The 25,298-nt window shown below is 34.1% G+C and overlaps 2 protein-coding genes across 15 annotated transcripts; one reads left to right on the top strand and one right to left on the bottom strand.

Annotated features, from left to right (window-relative positions):
* Positions 1-216: 216 nt before the first annotated feature.
* On the top strand, positions 217-7,952 carry LOC120454873 (adapter molecule Crk). Of its 11 annotated transcripts, none has more exons than XR_005616686.1 (6): positions 217-458; positions 534-656; positions 5,009-5,016; positions 5,077-5,179; positions 5,512-5,744; positions 5,803-5,905. XR_005616686.1 is itself a non-coding variant. In XM_039640430.2 (6 exons), the coding sequence occupies exons 1-6, from the start codon at positions 427-429 to the stop codon at positions 7,777-7,779; spliced, it is 831 nt and encodes a 276-aa protein (XP_039496364.1). In that variant the 5' UTR covers positions 217-426; the 3' UTR covers positions 7,780-7,952. The 11 variants fall into 11 exon arrangements, 8 of the variants coding, with proteins under 8 accessions (XP_039496364.1, XP_039496365.1, XP_039496370.1 ...); XM_039640430.2 differs by lacking the exons at positions 5,009-5,016; positions 5,077-5,179 and adding exons at positions 7,395-7,496; positions 7,555-7,952 and having other exon boundaries at positions 5,497-5,716; positions 5,777-5,905; XM_039640431.2 differs by lacking the exons at positions 5,009-5,016; positions 5,077-5,179 and adding exons at positions 7,395-7,496; positions 7,555-7,952 and having other exon boundaries at positions 5,512-5,716; positions 5,777-5,905.
* A 3,060-nt stretch (positions 7,953-11,012) lies between these two features.
* On the bottom strand, positions 11,013-24,257 carry LOC120454917 (fibulin-5). 4 transcript variants are annotated; one of them, XM_039640643.1, is made up of 13 exons: positions 23,926-24,250; positions 21,301-21,804; positions 20,910-21,239; positions 20,080-20,301; positions 19,940-20,022; positions 19,827-19,884; positions 18,038-18,325; positions 17,541-17,678; positions 16,408-16,852; positions 16,219-16,351; positions 15,529-15,617; positions 11,336-11,566; positions 11,013-11,274 (listed from the first exon to the last, which is right to left on the bottom strand). In XM_039640643.1, exons 1-13 carry the CDS (start codon positions 23,996-23,998, stop codon positions 11,112-11,114), a joined length of 2,757 nt encoding a protein of 918 aa, XP_039496577.1. In that variant the 5' UTR covers positions 23,999-24,250; the 3' UTR covers positions 11,013-11,111. The 4 variants fall into 4 exon arrangements, with proteins under 4 accessions (XP_039496577.1, XP_039496579.1, XP_039496581.1 ...); XM_039640645.1 differs by lacking the exons at positions 17,541-17,678; positions 18,038-18,325 and having other exon boundaries at positions 23,926-24,253; XM_039640647.2 differs by lacking the exons at positions 20,910-21,239; positions 21,301-21,804 and having other exon boundaries at positions 23,926-24,244.
* Between the last annotated feature and the right edge of the window lie 1,041 nt (positions 24,258-25,298).

A 25,298-nucleotide genomic window follows, 5' to 3' on the forward strand; every position in this document is an offset into this window, starting at 1 on the left:
TCGCATCTAATTTGTATTCATTAATCACTAGTTTATTTCTTCCTCTTCTTTTCAAAAGCTGACAAAGTTTTCTAAAATGTTTTATACCCCAGAGAACCTGCTTGAAGGTTGTTCATTACGGTTGGATGTGGTCTGTGCAACTGCGGCATTACCGTGCACAATATTGGTTCAAATATGTATGTCGAAATAAAAAATGAAACTATATCGATAATGTTTTTTAGATATCTAAACGGTGGCCCAGCTAGATACACATATAAAGGGCAAAACTCTTATGTATTTTAGGAGAGAAATTCAAAAATGAAATCACTGAAGGATATTGGTATTTAATCGGCTATATGCGACATAGGAAATACTTTCACGATATTTCTGTTTCTTTAATCTGGACGGGTTTTGTTGTAATTTGTCTGAGATAAAGCGTCAACGGAAATGGATACATTTGACGTTTCTGATAGGAACAGGTAACTATAGATCAAGTTAAGAGTTAAAAAAAAGATATCAATTGTTTATTTAATATCAAAATGTGTTCCTAATAGATGGTACTTTGGTCCCATGTCCCGACAGGATGCTACCGAAGTATTGATGAACGAACGCGAGAGAGGAGTATTTTTGGTCCGTGACAGTAATTCGATAGCAGGGGATTATGTACTTTGTGTCAGGTAAGTAAACAAAATACATAAATACAGACTTGTCGCTGTGTTACATCTGCATATTCATCGTTTAATTGCTGTTTTCTATAATTTTGACTTGTCGCTGTGTTACATCTGCACATTTATTGTTTAATTGCTGTTTTCTATAATTTTGATTTTTTCCCATATGTTCTACGTAAAATGAATTTACCAATCTTATTAATCTATGCGGACTTTGCTTATATTGGAGATTCAATTTAAGAAAAGTCAATTTTTAAAATTAATCTTCTAGCAAATATCACTTTTCTTGTCAGGCACTACAAACCCTTGAGGCCCACTAATTTACCGAAATTTATGGGGTAGTTAGTGAGAAATATTTAATGTCCGTTTGTCTTAATCGCAGCTTATAACGAATTGTATAACATATCCTATAACATTTTTATGTAGCAAGATCAATTTAAAAACACAACAAAAAATTTAAAGAAAGATACCTTCTTTTGCAACTATAAACAAATAATTTCTGATTCTTTTTTTTGTCTGGCACGTATACATTTTTCGAGCAATTTCACTATTTCATAATATATTTGGAGCATTTATCCCTTTATCTTACGTCCTATTAATGCATGCGGTGCATGATGCATTTGACTGTTAACCAGGTTAACGGTTAACCATATGTGGCGCCATTCTGCAAAATATCACTAAGAACGTATAAATAAACTTGAACGGACACCGAACGAATTGCTTTAATAGGGGTTTTTTCGCTATCAGCTACTAGCTACCCAGTTTAATGGAGTAATGACAGAATATGTGCAAGTAGGATAGCTACTATTTGCCGGAATGTCACGGCAGCGAACTATAGCTTACAATAAGTGTCGAGTTAACAACGCAATGTTATTAATCCCCTCTTGTTTTTATCGCAGAAACGGAAGTAAACATTTTTTGTCTTATAAGCAATATTGGCATTCTATGATACATTTTTTTTTTTATTTCGACAATTTTACGCACAACACCAGCTGAAACCATTTACCGGCACTAGACCCGATCAATGCGAGACTCGTGCTGTCATGCTGTCATATAGGCTGAATGATACCTTTTTGGTGGCCGAAATTTAAATACCTCCAAAATGGAGAGATGTATTAAGTTTGTTTTTTGTATAGGATTTTATTAGTCCAAATCTTTTATAATTACAAATATTGTGGGCGGGGCAACGCACCTTATATTTTTGTATCTTATAACTCCAGAGCGTAGAAAGATATTTAGGTTTTTTGTATTGATATACATACACTATGCGAATCCCAAAAACTGTGGTCGGGGCACCGCCCCTTTAATAACTTTAAAGCAAAAGGTAGTATTCGGGTTTAGTATTTGGATTCTTGTTTTTAAAAGGCTTTATATGCTAATATGAAACGTATTTTAAGAAAACAGGCGTGGCGCAGTTTCCTTATGGCAGATAATTTAAAAGTCCTGAGCTCAAGTGGATCGTCTTCAATATTTTCAGAATGGTCGTTTCCTATTATTAGTTTTTTTCTTATCCTCATCATTAGTTATTCTCCTTTTTTAAAATGATTTTATAACTTATCTTAACGATGAATTAAAAAAAAAAACGAATCCAACAGTGAAGCCATACTTTAAATGATCCTGAAGCGGCAAAAATTTTTCACTTTAAAAATTTGTATTGAATAGATATAGAGTTATAGAGTCCTATAGAGTTGCTCGAAAAATGGAATAAGATAGGCTTGATCTGGTGCCTTCCCATAAATTACTGTTATGTGCAAACAAAACGTAACACACATAGTTTTCCCTTTTTCCAAAACAAATTGGGCAGACTTCACTTTATTTGTTCTTCCAAGTTGTTATGCTCCAAAACTAGGCTTTTTTGAATAAATTCCAACTTTAATGGTTTACAGAACCTACTAAATTGTAGTGTGCGATTGTTCCCAAGTACAGTATCGCTTGAATCAATATCGACATGATACTTTTGTTCATCGGTATGTCCTTGTCCTGGAATGGCCTGTGCTTCCATCGAAACTATAATTTAGTTGAAGCTCGGATTTTAAAAACTTCACCCTACTTTTAAAGCAAGTTCTTGCATAGTTAGAATTCATACAACTGTGTGTCCAAGAAAACTTTGTAAAAGCACCTCTGCTTTCGTATCGGATATTACAGAATCTTTCTTTTTATTTTCAACCTCGTAGTACGAGTGAAATATGTTTTTTTATTTTCTCCCTTATGGCGATATATTGTAGCCCTATATTCTTCGATTCCGCGTCAGGTAGACTTATTAATGGGCGCAGGATTTTGGCTTTCTCAGAGCAGATAACCAACAGCTTTAAGACATATGCGAGGGTTAATTTACCACCCCTACGCGCACTCGCTGATTGGATAAATAAGTTAAAATGTTGTGCCGTGGAGTTTAATTACCTTCACGCGTTTCTTCTTTGAGTCCTCCCACTCGATATCTTATAAGGCAACAACCACCGACGCACAGTGGCGCATTAGATACAAATGCTATCCTAAATTCAAATTTTTTATGACAACGGTTAGTTGCGTGGATATCGCATTCGACAGGTAATAGTTCAAAAGTGTTGAATCCAAAAAATAATTCAAATCGGTTCAGTATTTTAGAAGTTACACGTGTTCAAAGTTGATCCTTTTTTGGGTTGAAAAAAGCAGGTATTTTTTATAGCAAATATGGACTTTGCGGCCGACCGGCTTGGTTATGGTCTCGGTCTCGGTAAAACAAAGGTAGAATAAATGTATAATATTCTTTGCAAGTGCAGGAATACCTATTTTACCAAAGTAGTAATTTTCACATATTTTTGAACTTTGATGGAGTATATAAATCGATTTCCTACCATACCCTGGGCTTTGAATATGTTCTTTATCAGAATAAAGAGAGCTCGGGTCCCCCCACGTCCCACCCCGAATTTTTAGGCAAAAGATACTTTCAACTCAGCGTAAAAAACGCGTGGCTTAGTGCAAATTCTGCTACAAGCGCAGTCGCTTTGCTGTACGAAATTGTATGGCGGGCATACATTTTTCCTGTATTGGCGGCTTGTTTTTCAATCCCTGACTTTGTAATGATTTTTAATGAGTAACTATTCTTCAAAAATAATAAATTAAGTGAAACTGAATGAATTTTTTTAATTATTTATAAAAAAGGTAAAAATAGATAAAAAATTTACAAAATAAAAAAACATAAATTTTTTTTTCTTTAAAATGTATTTGTTTTTTGTTTTTAAAACATTAAATATGTACCATATTAGCATTTTCAGAGAAAACAAATGAAAAGTATTTGTCGAAATTGGATACAAATTTAGAAAATTGCCTCCAGAAACATTAATTTTCGAGTATAAAACCTACTATTTATCACACCATATTGTATGACCACTTAATCGAAAGGTATTAAAACTACCATTCATTTAAAAAAATTATGAAAATATCTCAACTGGCAAAGCTAAAGTTTCTAATGCGCCACTGTGCGACGCTTGATTTAATACAGTCTCTTATACATATAAGCCAATATGTGTATTTTCTTTCAAATTGTGTTTTTTCAGTCTATCCTCGTTGGCTACAACTACTGAAATAGCTATTGGAACTTTAAATCTGTCTAATATCGTCTTCTCTTTCGTTCGTTAACTTGTAGCAAAAAACAAAAATTGAAACAATTCACAAATTGAAACAAAAAAAAAAATGCGAAAGATGTACTCTAAGATAACATTCATATGAACAAGAATTGATTTACTAACAATCTATTCACTAATTACTAAAAGAAACTATTCACCGACAACGAGAGCCCAAACAACAACGCAATGGCTTCAAATCCATACGACGTAACAACCTATATTCGCGATCTTCAACAGCAGCTGGTTTCTGAGCGCTCAAATGCTTGTGATATGCACAAATAGAAGAAAGAACGTAATGAAAAATCTAAAAATATTCTCATACGACAAAACTTACAATCTTAATTATTCCATCTGGACCTTGATTCTAAGATATCAAGGAGGCTGAAAAGAAATATTTAATTTATCTTCTTATAATAATAAAAGGCTACTCTCCTTTTCTGAGACAAACAACCGGACTCGGGACAGTCATAGAATTCTCAAACTTAAAGTAATGGCTATAATTTAAATCCCAATATTAGTTTGCCAAGTGTCTATGCTGGCCAACAAAAGTGGTCGTTTGAATAATTAACCAATTCGATGCCAGATTGTCACTGAGTATGGTTTCCCACCTAGAGTCCACACCACCTGTGGTGGTCCGATCTGAACGGACAAGACTTTAAAAATGGTTCATGAGACAATTTAGTAACATTTTAAAAGCTGTAACTTCACACAAAAAAATATTACAAAATTCTTGTTAAATTTTTGTTTCATATTTAGATCCAGCGGTAAACATTGAAGACATATCAGACATATCTTGTGTTTAATTTTGTATTTCTCTACTATAGTACGGGATGCAATTATAAAACAGATATTAAAATATGTATGATGAGCTCATCAAGCCAATGGCAATTTTTTATGAATGTAATATGTACGCCAAGTATTTACGAGGTAAATAAATTAAAGAATTAAGCTTTATAAGTGAAAATTATTACGAAGTAAAAACTTTATTTCCTATGGTAGGGCTGACCACGCGTCATTCATCGAAGGATTATTATCATGTTACTTTTTATTACATATATAACATAAATGACATATATTACATAAATGAAATATCGTATCAAGAATGCCCTCTTGCTTTAAAAATATGACATAAAAATATATCTAATTTTTAAAACAGAGACTTTCATATACTACCTTAAACAAATATCTTGTTTAGTTTTTAAGAATTTTTGCGCTTACTATAAAATTATTTTTTACTTATAAAGATTTTTATTATTTAGAGAAGATACAAAAGTTAGCAACTACATCATTAACAAAGTTCAACAACAGGATCAAATCGTTTACCGCATTGGGGATCAATCTTTTGATAATCTACCGAAACTATTAACTTTTTACACTCTCCATTATTTGGATACAACCCCTTTAAAACGGCCTGCGTGTAAAAGGGTGGAAAAAGTAATAGGAAAATTCGATTTCGTTGGCAGCGTGAGCATTTACACCATTATCAATTTTCGTAAGTAATTTAATTTATCATCTTTATTAAAGGATCAAGATGATTTGCCTTTTCAAAGAGGTGAAGTTTTGACTATAGTTCGAAAAGACGAGGATCAATGGTGGACTGCGCGTAACTCTTTAGGGAAAATTGGACAAATACCGGTTCCTTATATACAACAGGTGCGTAAACCAATATCTTTGGAACTTATTACTCTTTTTTGGATTCTAGATTCGTTAAAAAGTATGTTATAGCTGGAAAAGAGCGCTTTCGACCATACAAAGTATATATATTCTTGATCTGTCCGTACGCTCGTATGAACGTAGAACATGTTTACCACCTTTGGCTTCTAACGCCCACAAACCTCCCAAAACTGTCACTCCTACGTTTTAAAAAATTTGTAATTATACCCGTTACTCGTAGAGTAAGAGTAGTAGGGGCATACTAGATTTGTTGGAAAGTATCTTACAGGCAGAAGGAAGCGTTTCCGGCCATATAAAGTATATTCTCGATCAGGATCAATAGCCGAGTCGATATGGCCATGTCCGTCTGTATGTCCGTCCGTATGAACGTCGAGATCTCAGGAACTACATACGCTAGAAAGCATATGAGAGCATTGAGATTAAGCATACAGACTCCAGAGACATAAAAGCAGCGTAAGTGTGTTGAGTCAATTTGCAACGCCCACTCTAACGCCAAATACTGCCACGTCCACACTTTTGAAAAATGTTTTAAAAATTTTGTAATTTTTGTATTAGTCTTGTAAATTTCTATCGACTTGCCAAAAAACTTTTTGCCACGCCCATTCTAACGCTCCCAAACCGCTCTCCTTCGCACTTCCAATAGCTGAGTAACGGGTATCAGACAGTCGTTGAACTCGACTATAGCGTTCTCTCTTGTTTGTTTTTTAATTTCTACTAATATTCTAGAAATATCAGAGTAACGATTATAGTGTCCTCTCTTCTTTAATTTGGTTTTTTAATATCTTTCTTATGTGAAATCCCAAAAGCACGGGTGAAAAAGCTAACTTTTTCACGGCATTCTTCCTATTTATCCTAGCACTAACTCAGGCACTCAAATAAAACTCTATTTTTATAGTCAAAGCTTTGGGCATATAACAAAATTTCGTATTTTTCTTTAGCTAATAAGTTCCTACTTCGCATACTTGAAAAATGGTTTTGGTTTTTTTGTGGTTCGTTGTTAAACTATGATTGATTTATTAACACATTCGTTACAGCGACACAAATCCCCATAAATTATAAAAATTTGTATTTTACAAAAACCAAAACACTTTAAAACATAACACGACAAAAAATAATCAAAATTATAATACAAAAATAATAATTTAATCAATAACGGCCGCTAAATTGCGCCCATATGACTAACAGGTAACTGATAATCCAGAAAACTGTTTAGGAATAGCAGCTGAGATCATAGAATACTTAATAGCCCTCAGTTCTCAGTCGAAATCTTAGAGTCTTTAAAAGTTTTTTTAAATACATTAATAAACAAACAAAAACTAATTGCAGCGATATAACTGACAATTGTCAAATCTTTTGCTTGTCAAGTAGAGGATGCTAAAATGAGATGGCCTTGAAGAAATAAAAAAGACATTATTTATTTTTGAAAAGCGTCGAAAATCTAATCATTTAAAAAAAATTTCTTTTTCAGTATGACGATTATATGGATGAAGATGCCATTGATAAAAACGAACCAACCATTTCAGGATCTAGTAATGTGTTTGGAAGTACACTTAAAAGAACAGATTTAAATGTAAGGGTTGCAAAAAAGTATTTTTATAAAAATAATGTTTTCGATTTTTTTAACGTAGCGAAAACTGCCTGCATACGCCCGCGTGAAACAGTCAAGGGTTCCAAACGCATACGATAAGACTGCTTTAAAATTGGAAATAGGTGATATTATTAAAGTCACTAAAACAAACATTAATGGACAATGGGAGGGAGAATTAAATGGAAAAAATGGTCACTTTCCCTTCACGCACGTTGAATTTGTCGATGATAGTGATTTAAGCAAAAACTCAACAGAAATACGCTAACTAAGAACGAATGGAATACATTTTTCTTTGGACCATTTCACTTTTTAAGCTAATTGTATGAATAATAAGTTGTGGAAATCAATTGTTAACAAAATCAGAAAATTAAACATTTAATAACTAAAATGGAAATAAACGGGTATGAAAGACACAATAAAATTCTTTCCCGTTAAAAATGTTTCCCTATGATTCTTATACAAAAAGATCAACTTGCTACGTTAGTTGCAGCCAAATAATATATCGTTGTTTGTTATACCCTTATGTGTTCCATCCATGCCTCAAGCGAATAAGATTGTTTGCAATGTCGGTGCCGCCAGTGTTACAATGTTACTTTGCCGCCAGTGTCGACAAAAAAATTCCAAGCTGCATAGTATAGGTTGTTACGTCACACAGTGGCGCCTTAGATACTTTTGGGTTACAAAAATCATAACTCTTGAACCAGTTCAAATATTTTAATAATTTTCATAATGAAATGTTATTTTAGTACCTTTTCGATTAAGTGGTCATACAATATGGTTTGAGAAATAGTAAATGTTATACAGTAAAATTAATGTTTTTGGAGGCAGTTTTCCCAATTTTTATACAGCATCGACAAATACTTTTCATTCGTTTTCTCTAAAAAAAAATAATCATTCAATTTGGGAATGGTAGGGAATCGATTTATATACTCCATCAAAGATAAAAAATATGTGAAAATTACTACTTCGGTAAGGTAGGTATTCCTGCACTTCCAAAGAATATTATACATTTATTCTACCTAAAAATCGACCGCAAAGTCCAAATTTGCTACAAAAAAGACCTGCTATTTTTGCAACCCAAAAAAGGTTCAACTTTGAACACGTGTAACTTCTAAAATACTGAACAAATTTGAATTATTTTTTGGATTCAGCCCTTTTGAACTATTACCTGTCGAATGCAATATCCCACGCAACGCAAAAAATTTGATTTTTGTATAGCATTTGTTTCTTTTGCGCCATCGTGCGTCGGTGTATTCGTCCTGGGAAAAGACTAAGGCCGAGGGAGGGGCATCTGATGTTCAGGCACCATGATGCCAGCGTAAGCTCGTCGATTTTGGGTCGTGGGATCTTGGTATGCCCCTCACCTCTTCAACATAAAGATAATAAATATTAGTAGTGCGTGAACAAGCTTGTACCGTTCGTCAGTAGGCAGTCCTCATTGCCCCACAAGCTGTAGCTTGATCGTAAAACGATCTGGCAATGTTTCGGCCACGTTCTCTCCTCTTCATACGTCCGCATGCCTGATGGATCGTCGCGGGCCGCGCAATACGATCCCCTTTTGTCAAGGTTGGCCGTCAAACGTCATCGTTTTTGACCTACTCCACTTCTCGCGTCAGCACACCTTCTGGAAATATTTACCTACTCATTTTGTTGTAGTTACAATAATAGCATAATTTTATTGAGTAATAGAGTGTTGGCTAGTGCCATGTAATACTCGTCAACAAAAATTGTTGGCTATTCACGACTACAAACGTCGCTCTGAGGTCCCTTTTGTGGCACGCTTTGGCTGCTATTCGGCTCTCGGATTACTTGAAGTAAGCACTTGTTAGGAAGCACCTGCAAGCACGGCAATGCACCGGTTCACTTGTTCTTTATTTATTTGTTTTGCCGTTAGTATTTTCAATTATGCACTTTTTGTGAAACCGGATGCAATTCTATCCAGTGTATGGTGATAGTCCCTCCTCCGCTGTACTGATCTCTTGTACATTTTCACTAGCTTTAATAAAGCCAGGAAGATCAGTAAAGTCGCGATGAATTTCAGGGTATGCTGAACCCCTTTATTTCCTGTGTTTGGTCGACAACCTCCCCGGTGTTTATCACATTTGCTGTGTTGTCGGAGGCCTTAGACTCCTTGCCGCCCATCCTGAGAATTTCGTGGAACTATGGTCTTCCTTCAAAGTGTGTTCCTTGTTAGTCCTGTTATTTCCTTTAAAGGATGATAGTGTCCTTGCTTCTTGACGTTTTTCTTTGAGACTGGAGTTATCCCTGAGTCTTCTCATCGATGGACAAAAGGACAATTGCCCGGGTATCTGACGTACCGATGTTTTCCCGGGTACCGACGGACGACGGGTGTTTACCCGGGTACTGACTCTCTATCTGCCTGCCCTTTCATCGGTTAGCCATGGTCTTTTTATACCGGCACAGAGCTTTTTTCTGATCAATTGGTCTTCTGTGCCAAGTGTTCCCACCTAGGAATCATATTTCTCTCTTTCCCCTATTTTGGGTAGTCAATACCCCCTTGATTGATTTTATTTACTTTCAGCAATCTATTGCAGCCGCTGACCGGGTCATCGGAGACTCGGTTATTGTCGACTTGCATTTTCTTTGTCGCGATCCAACTGAGTCAAGGCGATTATAGTACCCCTTCCCCTGCTTTTAGATTCTGGTTTTGAATCTTCAAAGTCTTACGATCTCACGAAAAGGGTGTACGCAACAAGGTAATTGTGCACCGCAAAATTTTAAAACAAATTGTAGATTCGAACCAATATAGAATCAATTTACTAGGCGGTTTGAAGTTTAAAAAAAACAAATTTTCAAAGCGTAAATAACAAATTTGCAAAAATCAAGATTATTTAAAAGTTTATTAAAAACTTATATATATTACCAAAATAAAAATGTTCCTCGTCGGAATATTAGCTACTATTAGGAAGAAATGTAACATCGAGGTAAATATTAATTCCTTTAGTATAATTATACCCGTTACTCGTAGAGTAAAAGGGTATACTAGATTCGTTGAAAAGTATGTAACAGGCAGAAGGAAGCGTTTCCGACCATATAAAGTATATATATTTTTGATCAGGATCAGTAGCCGAGTCGAGTTGGCCATGTCCGTCTGTCCGTCCGTCTGTCCGTATGAACGTCGAGATCTCAGGAACTACAAAAGCTAGAAAGTTGATTAGGCATACAGACTCCAGGGACATAGACGCAGCGCAAGTTTGTCGAATCATGCCGCCACGCCCACTCTTACGCCCACAAACCGTCCAAAACTGCCACGCCCACACTTTTAAAAAATGTTTTAATAATTTTTCATTTTTGTATTGGTCTTGTAAATTTCTATCGATTTGTCAAAAAACTTTTTGCCACTTCCACTCTAACGCCCACAAACCGCCCAAAGCTGCCACGCCCACACTTTTGAAAAATGTTTTGATATTTTTTCATTTTTGTATTAGTCTTGTAAATTTCTATCGATTTGCCAAAAAACTTTTTGCCGCGGGGAACTCGACTATAGCGTTCTCTTTTTATTTGTGTCTACTATACAGATTTGTAGGAAATGTTAAGTTACACATGTTCGTACCAAATGAAATACACTATTTTTTTTTAAAATATATGTTGAGAAACAAAAAGAAATAGTTTTGCTACACTTTTCCCACGGGGCATTCCGTTTGTGTACACTGTCATACTTAACTCCAACTCGATATCCTGGGGACCCTCCAATGATTTCTTTAGTTGCACGTCAACTTGGTTGTTGTTTTTTAAAGTGCTGTTAATAATTTAATCACTTTATTGTAAAATTAGGATAAATATATTTTTTGAATACGTACTCAAAACATGCATTGGTTGCCCTTCGAATATTGGTGGCTGCTTGTATGCGAACAATTTGAAGATCAAAATCGATATTATCATACCAAAGTGGTCCTCTCAATGTAAATATGGTACGACCCTCTGGAGGTATCATTAGCTTAGAAACGAATGTTATAAAATTATATGTGTAAGCTGACGGTTTGGTGTAACAATTTTCTCCTTCACAAAAGTTAGTGTTCTGGCGGCATCGACTGCAAGAAAAAAATCGATATAAATGGGGGTTTAAATATGTTATATAGCACTCTATGTATCTCTTCAAGGCTAAATAACATGGCAAATCACTTTAACGGGTGGGTGTTTTGTTTCGAGGAATAGAATCTTAAGAATCAAGAATCTTAAGCTTGAATTACTGCTTAAGATAGCGACCGATTTAACAGCTGTCAAGTGATATATTTTTAGTTTGGTTTGGCAATTCATTATGAATAGACTCAATCTTTGAGGTGAAGCTACTTCTCCTAACACCGTTACATTCAGAAAAACTGAATAAGTTGGTAAAATTGTTGGTTCGTACTTCTTCAAAAAAGACGATGGACAAAATGTTACCAATGGTGATCGATATAGAGACATAAATACTAACTTTTTCATTCCTCTCCAACAAGTCGCGCAACAGTCGATTAATATCGATCGATAATTGTAGTGGATAGCGCAACTACCTGCTAACCACGGGGTCGTGGGTTCAAACCCCACCCATGACGAGAGCATGGCCATACAAAAACTTCCTCTCTGAAATGCTTTTCTAACTCTTAGAAAGTATTCTTCCACATAAAAAATGCCTATTATAACAATTTTCGGCAACTTCCACTTGCCCCACCCCCCCTCCTCACTAATTGGAAAAAAGAACGGGGCACCCACATAGTACCAAGCGCACCCTGTGTTTTGCTGCGAACAGCAACAACACCCAGCAGGGCAAGCGCGTTACCAGACTGTTCGCTTTTCTACGAATAACAACACAACACCGTAGACGCAAATCCCCGATGGCGACAGGTAGCAGCCCCACCAATCAATCACCAGAACGGTCGAAAAGCTTACAACAATTACTGAAATTAATACGAGAAATTCGGCTCTCGTAGAAGCCCTAAGTTCCCGAGAGGAATAGAAGGAATTAAAAAAAAAAAAATTACCTCTATTACCTAGAGCCGGACTTACTTCGTTATAAAAGCAAGATATATAAGTATATATAAGTTAACACCAGCTAAACGCTTCCCTTGGCCACTCACACCATACAGCTAAACTTGTCACCGATCTGCAAGTGGGGCGTTTCCTGCCTTACCGCCGCTGATGCCCCCGTATCAGCGTCAGCACAGTTCTGGTATTCCGCGGTGTCAAGCAAATATCGACAACATTGTATGGAGGTGCTGGGCCGGCACTCTCACCATTGCAACAATCGAGCGCGACAACGAGAGTCACGTTGCGCTTGGTCAGCACTTATGCTGGCTGGTTGAGGGCTCAAGCGACATTCTTGGAAGAGAATTAGACTCGAGCAGACTTCAACTTTATTTTATTTAAACTTACCAAACTTATTGTCACAATAAATAATTAAACTGATATTCGATCGTTTTTTTTCCACATGGAAGCAACAATTAGATATCGAACCAAGTGCTGACCAGGAGGCATTTTTCCTGTTCATGGCACTTTACTTATACATATATATAGTCCAGATCCTCGACTCAGCTAGTGGAAGTGCGAACGAGAAACACCCTATTTAGCATTTCGATAGAAATATACAAAACTAATTTAAGCATTATAAATAGGATTAGATATTTTTGCGAAGTAAAAAATTGTGTATACGGTACGCAAATAAATAACATTGGCATGCTAAATATAAGTCGCGGACGTATGAAGACGTTTTTTTATCGAGTTCCGTATAAAATCGGTTGATTTGAGTGATGTGAATAATGTTATAAGGTCCTAGGATATAGTATTTCGGTCGATTAACTTGCAGAACTATCATTTGATCACTGCTTAGTTCTACTTACTCTTAGGTATCGACCACGTATAATAGAGAAATCACTTGGTGACCCCAAAAATTATCATATAATTCCCACCGTGTGCGGTTCTGAACTAATTCCTTCAATCTCTTCATAGGCAGACGCAACATTTATCCTTCAGACCAATCAGTCTGGAAGAAATAATGTACAAGATAACAACTTCTACGTTTGCTGACGATCTATACGCCCAGCACAACTTGTCTGTCATCTTAAAACAGTGAAAAGATGGTTTGCGGACTGGTGCATTATAATAAACGAGGCCAAACGCAGGCACTGAACAGACAAACGTGCCCACCCTGTACCATTCATTCCACAAGCAGACCTAGTAGCATTGCTCAGTCAACGATTATGCGAGCTATCATTGGAGCACCATAGGACCTACGCAGCGAAAGTATCCATAGAGACCCCCACATAAATCTTGTCAACGAGGAAATTCAGATAAAAAACAAGAGAGAACGCTAAGTCGAGTTCCCCGACTATCTGATACCCGTTACTCAGCTAGTGGAAGGGAGCAGGAGAGTCTTAACACAGTTTTTGGCGGTTTGTAGGCGTTATAGTGGGCGTGGCAGAAAGTTTTTTGGCAAATCGATAGAAATTTACAAGACCAATACGAAAATGAAAAAATATCAAAACATTTTTCAAAAGTGTGGGCGTAGCAGCTTTGGGCGGTTTGTGGGCGTTAGAGTGGGCGTGGCAAAATGTTTTTTGGTAAATCGATAGAAAATTACAAGACTAATTCAAAAATGAAAAAATATCAAAACATTTTTTAAAAGTGTGGGCGTGGCAGTTTTTGGCGGTTTGTGGGCGTTAGAGTGGGCGTGGCAACATGAATCGACAAACTTGCGCTGCGTCTATGTCTCTGAAGTCTGTATGCTTAATCTGAACTTTCTAGCTTTTGTAGTTCCTGAGATCACAGCGTTCATACGGACGGACAGACAGACGGACAGACGGACAGACGGACATGGTCATATCGACTCGGCTATTGGTCCTGATCAAGAATATATATACTTTATATGGTCGGAGACGCTTCCTTCTGCCTGTTACATACTTTTCAACGAATCTAGTATACCCTTTTACTCTACGAGTAACGGGTATAAAAAGTACAAATCAAGCAAAGCTCGCCGCACACGAAAATCCTCTCGCGAAGTCGCGTACGCCAGTCTGCAGTCAGATCAGACTGAAGTGCAAAGAATCTCCAGCTCAGCAATGCAATTTTAGGGCTGTCTCTAACTAATACAATTATTTCTTATTGTTATTAATCGAATTTATATAATAAGATTTGAATAATTATTGTTGGTATCACAATAAGAAAAGATCTAATAAATAACTAAACAAGTTTGAAAAACAAAACAAGAGAGAACGCTATAGTCGAGTTCCCCGACTATCTGATACCCGTTACTCCGCTAGTGGGAGAAGGAGAGTCTTAAACACAATTTTTGGCGGTTTGTAGGCGTTATAGTGGGCGTGGCAGAAAGTTTTTTGGCAAATCGATAGAAATTTACAAGACCAATATAAAAATGAAAAAATATCAAAACATTTTTCAAAAATATGGGCGTAGCAGCTTTGGGCGGTTTGAGGGCGTTAGAGTGGGCGTGGCAACATGAATCGACAAACTTGCGCTGCTTCTATGTCTCTGGAGTCTGTATGCTTAATCTCAACTTTCTAGCTTTTGTAGTTCCTGAGATCTCGACGTTCATACGGACGGACAGACGGACAGACGGACGGACAGACGGACATGGCCAGATCGACTCGGCTATTGATCCTGATCAAAAATATATATACTTTATATGGTCGGAAACGTTTCCTTCTGCCTGTTACATACTTTTCAACGAATCTAGTATACCCTTTTACTCTACGAGTAACGGGTATAATTAACAGCTGAACCATGCCCAAAAAAATGTGTTCTATCGAAAGTGAAAAAATATTTTTGTGATCATAAATCATCCCCCTAACTTAGGGGAAAACTACCTTTAGACGCTTGAAAAAATGTTTTTTTTTATTGTTTTAATCGATCGATAAATCGGTCTCTAATGGTAGTTCCCCCTTTGAGCGCAGGCCTGTGAAAAACTCAGCAATCATACCCAAGAATTAATTTTGTAACTTTTAAAAATCTATTAATAACACAATATTTTATCTTGTGGCATTATTTATAGTTTTCCACTTACTTTTTTTGTTCTGGGTCAATGCTGTATCCAAGCGGGCAATTAATTGTAGTACATCTGTAGCTTCCTCTGATATTTGTACAAATATCGTTCTAAATAAAAATAAATATACGAATGGTGTTAGTATATACTGTTTCAATAAATATAGCAAGAAGGGAAGCTCACTACTATTAGATGCTATTACCTGCATACAGCTTTAAAACTAAGAGACTGGGTTGCAGACGGAAAGACGGCTTAATACTGATCGAGAATATATATGTATATGTACACCCAGAAAAATTGAGAACGTGATAACGTGTCTCAGCTGGCTTAGTAGCCTCAATCGTGCTCACGAGAAGAACCATCCTTGATTAAGAGATGAATAAGATCTTCGTGTCGAAAGCAGATTGTTAAAAATGAGAGAGATGAGAGAGCGTTATTGATTTTAGCTTCATCTCCTTACAGTCTTAACTGTTAATTTGTTGGTACAAACAGTGGTATAATATAAGTGCGAAGACGAGAAATAAAAAAGGTCTTTCCTAATAAATTTGTGTTCAAAAAATTATTTTGTTTAATTTTAACAGTATTGCAAATTTGTTTCTATGAAGTTATAATAGTCTTTTATCAAAATGGTATACATTCTATTATTTTTAAATATAGAATTACTGCAAGATAATGTAATTTTCGTGTAAGAAAGCCATAACAAATACCTACCCGGCCAGTACAAACTTGATTAATGGAATCTGTTGCGCATTCATCGATATCGCGACACGTATTCATATCTGCAGACAACATATATCCACGGGGACAGGAACATTGATAGGATCCAGGAGTGTTAATGCATAATCTTAAATATTATAATAATAATAGAAAGACATATACCAAAAGTTGATAAATACACACCCCATACAAAGTTTGTAATCCTTATGTACTTCACATTCATTTATATCATTGCATGTGCGGTTGTCCTGTCCTAGTTGGTATCCAGAGTTACATGTGCATCGATATCCTCCCCAAAAGTTAAGACATTTTTGTTGACAAAGTCCCGGAATCACTTGACACTCATCAATATCAAAACATTGTGTGCTATTATTACTGTCAGATTTCTTTTGAAACCCAGATTTGCACTCACAATAGTAAGACCCAATGGTGTTAAAGCATTCCGCGTTTAATGGGCATACACGTTGCTCTAGTGCACATTCGTTCGTGTCAACACATGTACTACTACCAATACTGTGTCGCTTGAGTTCATGACCTATAGGGCAGGAGCACACAAAGCCACCGTTTCGATTACGGCAAATCTGCCTTTCACCACAGTTGTGCTCACCAGTATTGCACTCATCAATGTCTATTAAAATTAAATATTCAAATAAATATTACTATATGTATATGCCCAGGGAAAATTGTTACATTGATAATGAAAACATACAGAATTTTAAAAATACTTAGTTACCCTTTTTAAGATAATAATAATAAATATAATTAATTCCAGTACTTAGCTAGCAGGAGAAAGGACAAATTTTAAAAACTCCTTTGGTGTTAAATCAATAAATTGTTTGTAAGATTGGTGTGTCAGCATTTCACGGATTGTGGGCGATGCCAATTAATTAATTAAAAAATTATAAGTCTTTTTTGTTAAAGTCTTGAGTAATTTATTGGTGTTTGAGTGAGCGTCGCCAAAATGTTTTAGGCATATTGATAGAAATTGGCAATACAAACAATAAAATTAAGAAAAACACGTTTTTAATTGTTGGCGTAAGAGTTCTTGACGGTTTGTGGGCGTGGCAGTCTTTATTAAATAATAAATTTGTATGTATATAGCTATAATGACTATATCTTATTTCGCTTTTTCTTCCTTTCTAATATTAACTTTAAATTCAATTAACACACACGTAATGCTACCAAATTTGACGCTTTCAAAAATGATTTTCCTACCTCCCAATTAAATTTTTCCTTAATATTATTATTTACCTTTAATATTATGAAGTTTCTATTTTTTATGAATTACGCAACGATAATTAAAAACTGCCACCTACCTATGCAAGATTTACCGTCCGCTGTTGATTTGTAGCCGGGCGAGCACTGGATCAAGCTTTCACAGCGAAAATGCCCATTTGTGTTAATGCATCGTTCATGGTTACCGCAGGGATTTTTTTCCATACATTCATTTGTGTCTTGCAAAAATTAGGATATTAAAAAATGAAAATACATTTTATAATCGTTTTTGTAAGAAAAGCATAGGTTACTTTAGACTTCAATATATTATACGTATTCTTTATTCAATATATTATGGAAAACTATATTTGTCGTTTGCCCGGAAATGTTTAATTAATTGCAGCACATCTTACATACGTTCGGGTAATCTAATGTACACATCATTCAGCTTTATTTTTATATATGCAACTGAATATTTTCTGTTTCTATTAATAATATACTAAAAAAAATAAAATCAAGGTAATTTGTAAGATCTACGGCTCTAAAGGTTATGATTACATATGATGACGGTACATGTGTACACATTTTTATCACTTACCAACGCAGGCACCAACATTATTCCTATAAAATCCAGGGGAGCAGTCCATACGCCCACTTGTGGAAAAGGAATTGTTGTGTAAAGAATATTCCGGGTGTACAGGTAGAGGGTATCGGTTATTAAAACCTATTCGCCCGTTTTCCGAGGATGAAGGCGAAACTGTTGTTGATGTCGTTATTGTTGTTAGCATTGTTGTGATTTTTCTATAACATCGGAATGATCCTCTTGTATTGTGACAATCATAGTTTGAAGGGCAGTTATGTGTGCTCAGCATGCATTCATCATCATCTTAGAAGAAAATTAATGTCGGTTACACAATTATAAAAGTCGTAACCCAAAAATATTAACTTTATGACTCTGTCCGTCCGTATGAACGTCGAGATCTCAGGAACTACAAAAGCTAGAAAGTTGAGATACAGCATACAAACCGCCCAAAACTGCCACGCCCACACTTTTAAAAAATGTTTTGATATTTTTTCAGTTTTGTATTGGTATTGTAAATTTCTATCGATTTACAAAAAAACTTTTTGCCACGCCCACTCTAACGCCCACAAACCGCCAAAAGCTGCCACGCCCACGCTTTTGAAAAATGTTTTGATATTTTTTCATTTTTGTATTAGTTTTGTAAATTTCTATCGATTTTCCAAAAAACATTTTGCCACGCCCACTCTAACGCCCACAAACCGCCAAAAACGGGGAACTCGACTATAGCGTTCTCTTTTGTTTTTTCTAATATCTAAAGTTTTTCAGTACTTAGACACTTTTAATACTTATGTCATGTCTGACAAAGGTGATGTGTGTAGGGGTGAAAGGCTTACCGAAATCCCACGACTGAAATACGGCGAACTTAAGCTGGCTAACTTATGCCTGATAAACAGAAACCTTTCTAGTTTGCTTTTGTATCACATTTTATTCAACTTGACAAAAAGTATTATTAACTAACTATACAAATCAAGAGAGAACGCTGTGGTCGTTTGGGCGGTGTGTGGGCTTTATAGTGGGCGTGGCAAGAGTTGCATGCTGCCTGCTTTATTTCAACATTCTAGCTTTTATAGTTACAAAGATTCATACGGACAGACGGACATGGCGAGATCGACTCGGCTATTGATTCTGATCAAGAATACATATATATTTTATAATATCGGAATACCTTCATCCTGTTACATAGTTACCCTTATACTCTACATGTAACGGGTATAAATACGCATTAAAACTAGCAAGTAGACATATCCGCGTTAGAATTTTTATTTGGTTCTCAACATAAAATGCTATTTTTAAAAGCTTTTTAAAAATTATTTATACCCGTTACTAGTAGAGTAAAAGGGTATACTAGATTCGTTTAAAAAAAGTAACAGGCAATAGGAAGCGTTTCCGAAAATACTAAGTAAATATTTATCAGGATCAATAGCCGAGTCGATCTGGCCACGTCCGTATCAACGTCGAGATCTCAGGAACTACGTGTATTAGAGCTAGAAAGGGTGAGATTGAGCATGCAGACTACAGAGACATAGACAAAGCTAAAGTTTGTTAAAACATGTTGCCAAGGCCACAAACAGCCATAACTTTTGAAAAATGTCATAATTTTAAATCTTTTTGGTAGTATTGTAAATTTCTATCGATTTGGTGAAAAACTTTTTGCCACGCCCACGAACCGCCGAAAGCTGCCACGCCCATACCTTTGAAAAATGTTTTGATATTTTTCAACATTTTTGTTAGTCTTGTAACGGGTTGAGCTGAGTAACTCTCCTGTTTTATATAAGAAAATCTCTTCTTTAAGGAAGTTTCTTACCGTCGCAATTCCCCGTTTCCGCATTCAAGGTATATCCTGTGCCGCAGCTTTGAAGACGCTAAATAGAATACGGGATGTAACAAAAGCAACATGTTGTATAAGGGTTAATATACCGTGCATATATATGATCCGATCGTGTTATCACATCTCTGTGTTGGAAGGCAGTTGTGATTATTTATTGAACATTCATTTATATCTATAAAAAATTAAAAAAAAAAACTAACTATTTTTAATTTAATGAAAAATTACTTACCAACACACTTATTTAGAGTGGCATCCAAATTAAATCCAGCCTGGCAATTGCAGGTATAGCTTCCAACGGTGTTTATACAATCCTGATTACTAATGCCATGGCAGTTGTTTAATGTGTTATGTGAGCACTCGTCAATATCTGTACAGGTACCGTTTTTAAAACTGAAACCTCTATCACAAGATTGACCATTAACACATTTGCGATCCTTGCATTTGTACTCATCTATGTGAATAAAATTGACCTCAAATTAAAAAGGCTAAAATAATAAAAGTAAGTATTGCTTAAGAAGTTTTTTCAACTTTCAGATTACCGATTTTTAGGTTTTTATACCAGTTACTCGTAGAAAAACGGGCATACAAGAGTTGGAAAAGTATATTACAGGTAAAGGAAAGTGATTTCGAAGCTATAAAGTATATACATATATGTATGTATACTTGATCACGATCAATAGTCAAGTCGAACTGGCCACGTCTGCCTGTCTGTCCATATGAACGCTGTAATCTCAAGCACTATAAGGGGTTGAAAGTTAAGATTAAGCATGCAGATTCTATTTTATTTCATTTCTCAATTTTATTTCACACTCACTCTAATGCCTATATACCACCCAAACCTGCCACGTCCGCACTTTTAAAAAATGTTTTAATATAAATAGATTTGCCGAATACACTCTAGCGCCTACAACTGCCACGCTCAAACTTTTAAAGAATGTTGTCCCACCAATGTCTGCCAATATGTAAAAAACATGTTCAAATATCTCGTTCACTCTCCCACTAGCTAAGTAACTGATAGTTGAGGAACTCTACTACATTTGAAACAGACGTTAAAGTTACCTTTACATTCATCGAAATCATGTTCATAATGAAATCCAGGTGGGCAGTCATTTGCTTTCACATTTAAGCAGTGGAATCCGCCATTAGAATTATGGCAGTATTGGGATGATTTGCAGTCATGAAGTTCTTCCCGGCATTCATCAATATCAATGCATTTGTTATCCAGTTTATCTAAATTGTATCCACTGGGACATATTTGGGTTTTCATCGGAGAGCATGTTACGTTGTTATTATCTAACATAAACCCGGGGTGGCACTTACATTGGTATGCGTCAAAAGTGTTTTCGCATATGTGGGCACAAAGGTTTTCTATTTTCCCACATATGTCATCTAACAATAAGTAAAATTAAATATTCTGACTTTAAACGATATACATATACTATTTACTTACCATCGCCGGTAAGGACAATAGTTACGTTCATATCCTCTTCAGAAACAAATGGTAATTCACCACCCTCAGTAATAGAATTAGCCTTTTCATTAAATTCAATTTTGTCAATATCGGGCTTGTCGTTAAGGTCAGCAGCTTCTTGACAGCACGTTCGGTATGATTCAATTGAGAAAAGAAATGAAAATAATGGATCTTTGCAGTTAGCTTTACTCGCTTTAACTGCCAATCCAATTTGACAAGAACGACAACATGTTGCGTACGAACTAGATGTAACATTTCCTTCTCTGTCGCAGCGAGTACCGTCTAAAGCAGCCAGTCGACCTAGCTCACAATTTTGATGGTCCAGTTCTCGAGAACAGCAGACTTCAAGTGTAGAATGACAAAGTCCAAGCCAAAGCTGTGGAATTATGGTTGGGGCTATGTTTATATTTTTGCAGGAGGCGGTGGTACGCGCATGACGAAGTCCATTTATACAACATTTTCTTATATAACCCGAAATGCTGTCTACAAAAAAATACAATTTTTATACATACTTAAGCATTATCACCCTTGCAAAGCATATAATGGTTTTAGTCATAAAATAGAAACCCTATAAGACTTCTAATCAGTAATTAATCAGTAACTAACTTAATAACTTAATAACTTAATAACTTAATAACTTAATAACATAATAACATAATAACATAATAACATAATAACTTAATAACTTAATAACTTAATAACTTAATAACTTAATAACTTAATAACTTAATAACTTAATAACTTAAGAACTTAATAACTTAATAACTTAATAACTTAATAACTTAATAACTTAATAACTTAATAACTTAATAACTTAATAACTTAATAACTTAATAACTTAATAACTTAATAACTTAATAACTTAATAACTTAATAACTTAATAACTTAATAACTTAATAACTTAATAATTAATAACTTAATAACTTAATAACTTAATAACTTAATAACTTAATAACTTAATAACTTAATAACTTAATAACTTAATAACTTAATAACTTAATAACTTAATAACTTAATAACTTAATAACTTAATAACTTAATAACTTAATAACTTAATAACTTAATAACTTAATAACTTAATAACTTAATAACTTAATAACATAATAACATAATAACATAATAATTTAATAACATAATAACATAATAACATAATAACATAATAACATAATAACATAATAACATAATAACATAATAACATAATAACATAATAACATAATAACATAATAACATAATAACATAATAACATAATAACATAATAACATAATAACATAACTTAATAACTTAATAACTTAATAACTTAATAACTAATAATAATAACATAATAACATAATAACTTAATAACTTAATAACATAATAACTAATAACTTAATAACTAATAACTTAATAACTTAATAACTTAATAACTTAATAACTTAATAACTTAATAACTTAATAACTTAATAACTAATAACTTAATAACTTAATAACTTAATAACTTAATAACTTAATAACTTAATAACTTAATAACTTAATAACTTAATAACTTAATAACTTAATAACTTAATAACTTAATAACTTAATAACTTAATAACTTAATAACTTAATAACTTAATAACTTAATAACTTAATAACTTAATAACTTAATAACTTAATAACTATAATAACTTAATAACTTAATAACTAATAACTTAATAACTTAATAACTTAATAACTTAATAACTTAATAACTTAATAACTTAATAACTTAATAACTTAATAACTTAATAACTTAATAACTTAATAACTTAATAACTTAATAACTTAATAACTTAATAACTTAATAACTTAATAACTTAATAACTTAATAACTTAATAACTTAATAACTTAATAACTTAATAACTTAATAACTTAATAACTTAATAACTTAATAACTTAATAACTTAATAACTTAATAACTTAATAACTTAATAACTTAATAACTTAATAACTTAATAACTTAATAACTTAATAACTTAATAACTTAATAACTTAATAACTTAATAACTTAATAACTTAATAACTAAATAACATAATAACATAATAACATAATAACTTAATAACTTAATAACTTAATAACTTAAGAACTTAATAACTTAATAACTTAATAACTTAATAACTTAATAACTTAATAACTTAATAACTTAATAACTTAATAACTTAATAACTTAATAACTTAACTTAATAACTTAATAACATAATAATAAAATAACATAATAACTTAATAACTTAATAACTTAATAACTTAATAACTTAATAACTTAATAACTTAATAACTTAATAACTTAATAACTTAATAACTTAATAACTTAATAACTTAATAACTTAATAACTTAATAACTTAATAACATAATAACATAATAACTTAATAACTTAATAACTTAATAACTTAATAACTTAATAACTTAATAACTTAATAACTTTATAACTTTATAACTTAATAACCTAATAACTTAATAACTTTAGTTTTATACAACTCGGACATTTTGCCATGAGTCGGATCGTTCAATTTATACAATCACGATCTATAGTATGTTTTGCACTTCAGTTTCGCAATACGCAGGTAAATGTTTCTATTGATATAAACGCAAGTATACAAAATACTTACCACTGGACATGGTGGTTGTGATATGCTCTACAACAATCAAGAAACACATAAATGCACATAGTTTATAAAACATTACGGTTCCAGAAAACGTATACCGATTGTAAAAAATAAAATTAATAAAAAGATGGGAGCTTTAATGAACAGGTCCGGCAAAGAATGAAATAAAGAACGTTCGTGTGCATACGCTATCTGGAATTATCTCAGTCACTTAGCACCGCACATATGCATGTTTATGTATGATTGTACATATGAACATTTAAGAGCAAATATACAATTTTAGAACAAAGACGATTTCCGACTGAACCGCGTGTGGGCGCCAAGGGCAGTTTCTTATACATATGTATGTGTATATATATGTAGTCAAACATATGTTTTTTTTACACGTACGTATATAAATTACTTTTTTTTACAATGGCTTGCTGCTATTTTTTGTAATATACACATTAATAAACACGTCTTCAAAGGTTGGAACCATTTGATCAAGGTGATTTATTGGCACTCTATCCTTCGTCCGTTCGCTCTTTTAAATTGGTTTTTTTATTATTTCAAATAGCATGCTCTATAAAAATCTCGTGAACTCTTTTATTGTACGGAATTGCGAGGGAGAAATTTCAACACTAACAGTTCTTGGCGCTTTGTGCTTAGAGTAGGCTTGGCTAAACGATTTTTAGCAAATCGATAGAAATGTACATGCCTAATATTAAAATGAAACAACATCAAAATATTTTTCAAAAGTGTTGGCATGGCAGTTTTGGGCGGTTTGTGGGAGTGGAAGGCGTGGCAACATGAATCGATAAATTTACCCTGCGTATGTCCCTGGAGTCTGCATCTCAACTTTCTAACCTTTATAGTTCCTGAGATCTCCACGTTCATACGGACGGACAGACAGTCAGAAAGGCGGACATTGACAAATCGACTCGGCTATTGATCCCGATTAAGAATAGATATACTTTATATGATCGGAAACGCTTTACATTGCCTGTCACTTTTAGCGATTCTAGTATACCCTTTTACTTTACTAGTAACGGGTATAACAATTGGAATTAGGAACCACCTGCTATCCTTTTTTAAGAGTTTCGGCAAAAAACGGAGACAAGGAGATCGGACTGATTAGACCAAAACTTATTATTAATGGAATATGAGACTGGTCAGGCAATGGACAGAGTAACAAATCCCAGACCGAAAGCTGGATTTAATTGTGAAAAAGGTCTTAGATAAAGCAAGACGGCCTACAAAATGTCATAAGCTAAATATTATTTCCATATATTAATATCATATAAATATTGAAACTTACATTAAAACCAAAGGAAACAAGAAACAACGATATATTCAAGTTCCTAGACTATGAGATATCCGTTACTCAGTTATCCGAA

This window comes from Drosophila santomea, chromosome 4, assembly GCF_016746245.2.
Source record: "Drosophila santomea strain STO CAGO 1482 chromosome 4, Prin_Dsan_1.1, whole genome shotgun sequence".
Classification (NCBI taxonomy): domain Eukaryota; kingdom Metazoa; phylum Arthropoda; class Insecta; order Diptera; family Drosophilidae; genus Drosophila; species Drosophila santomea.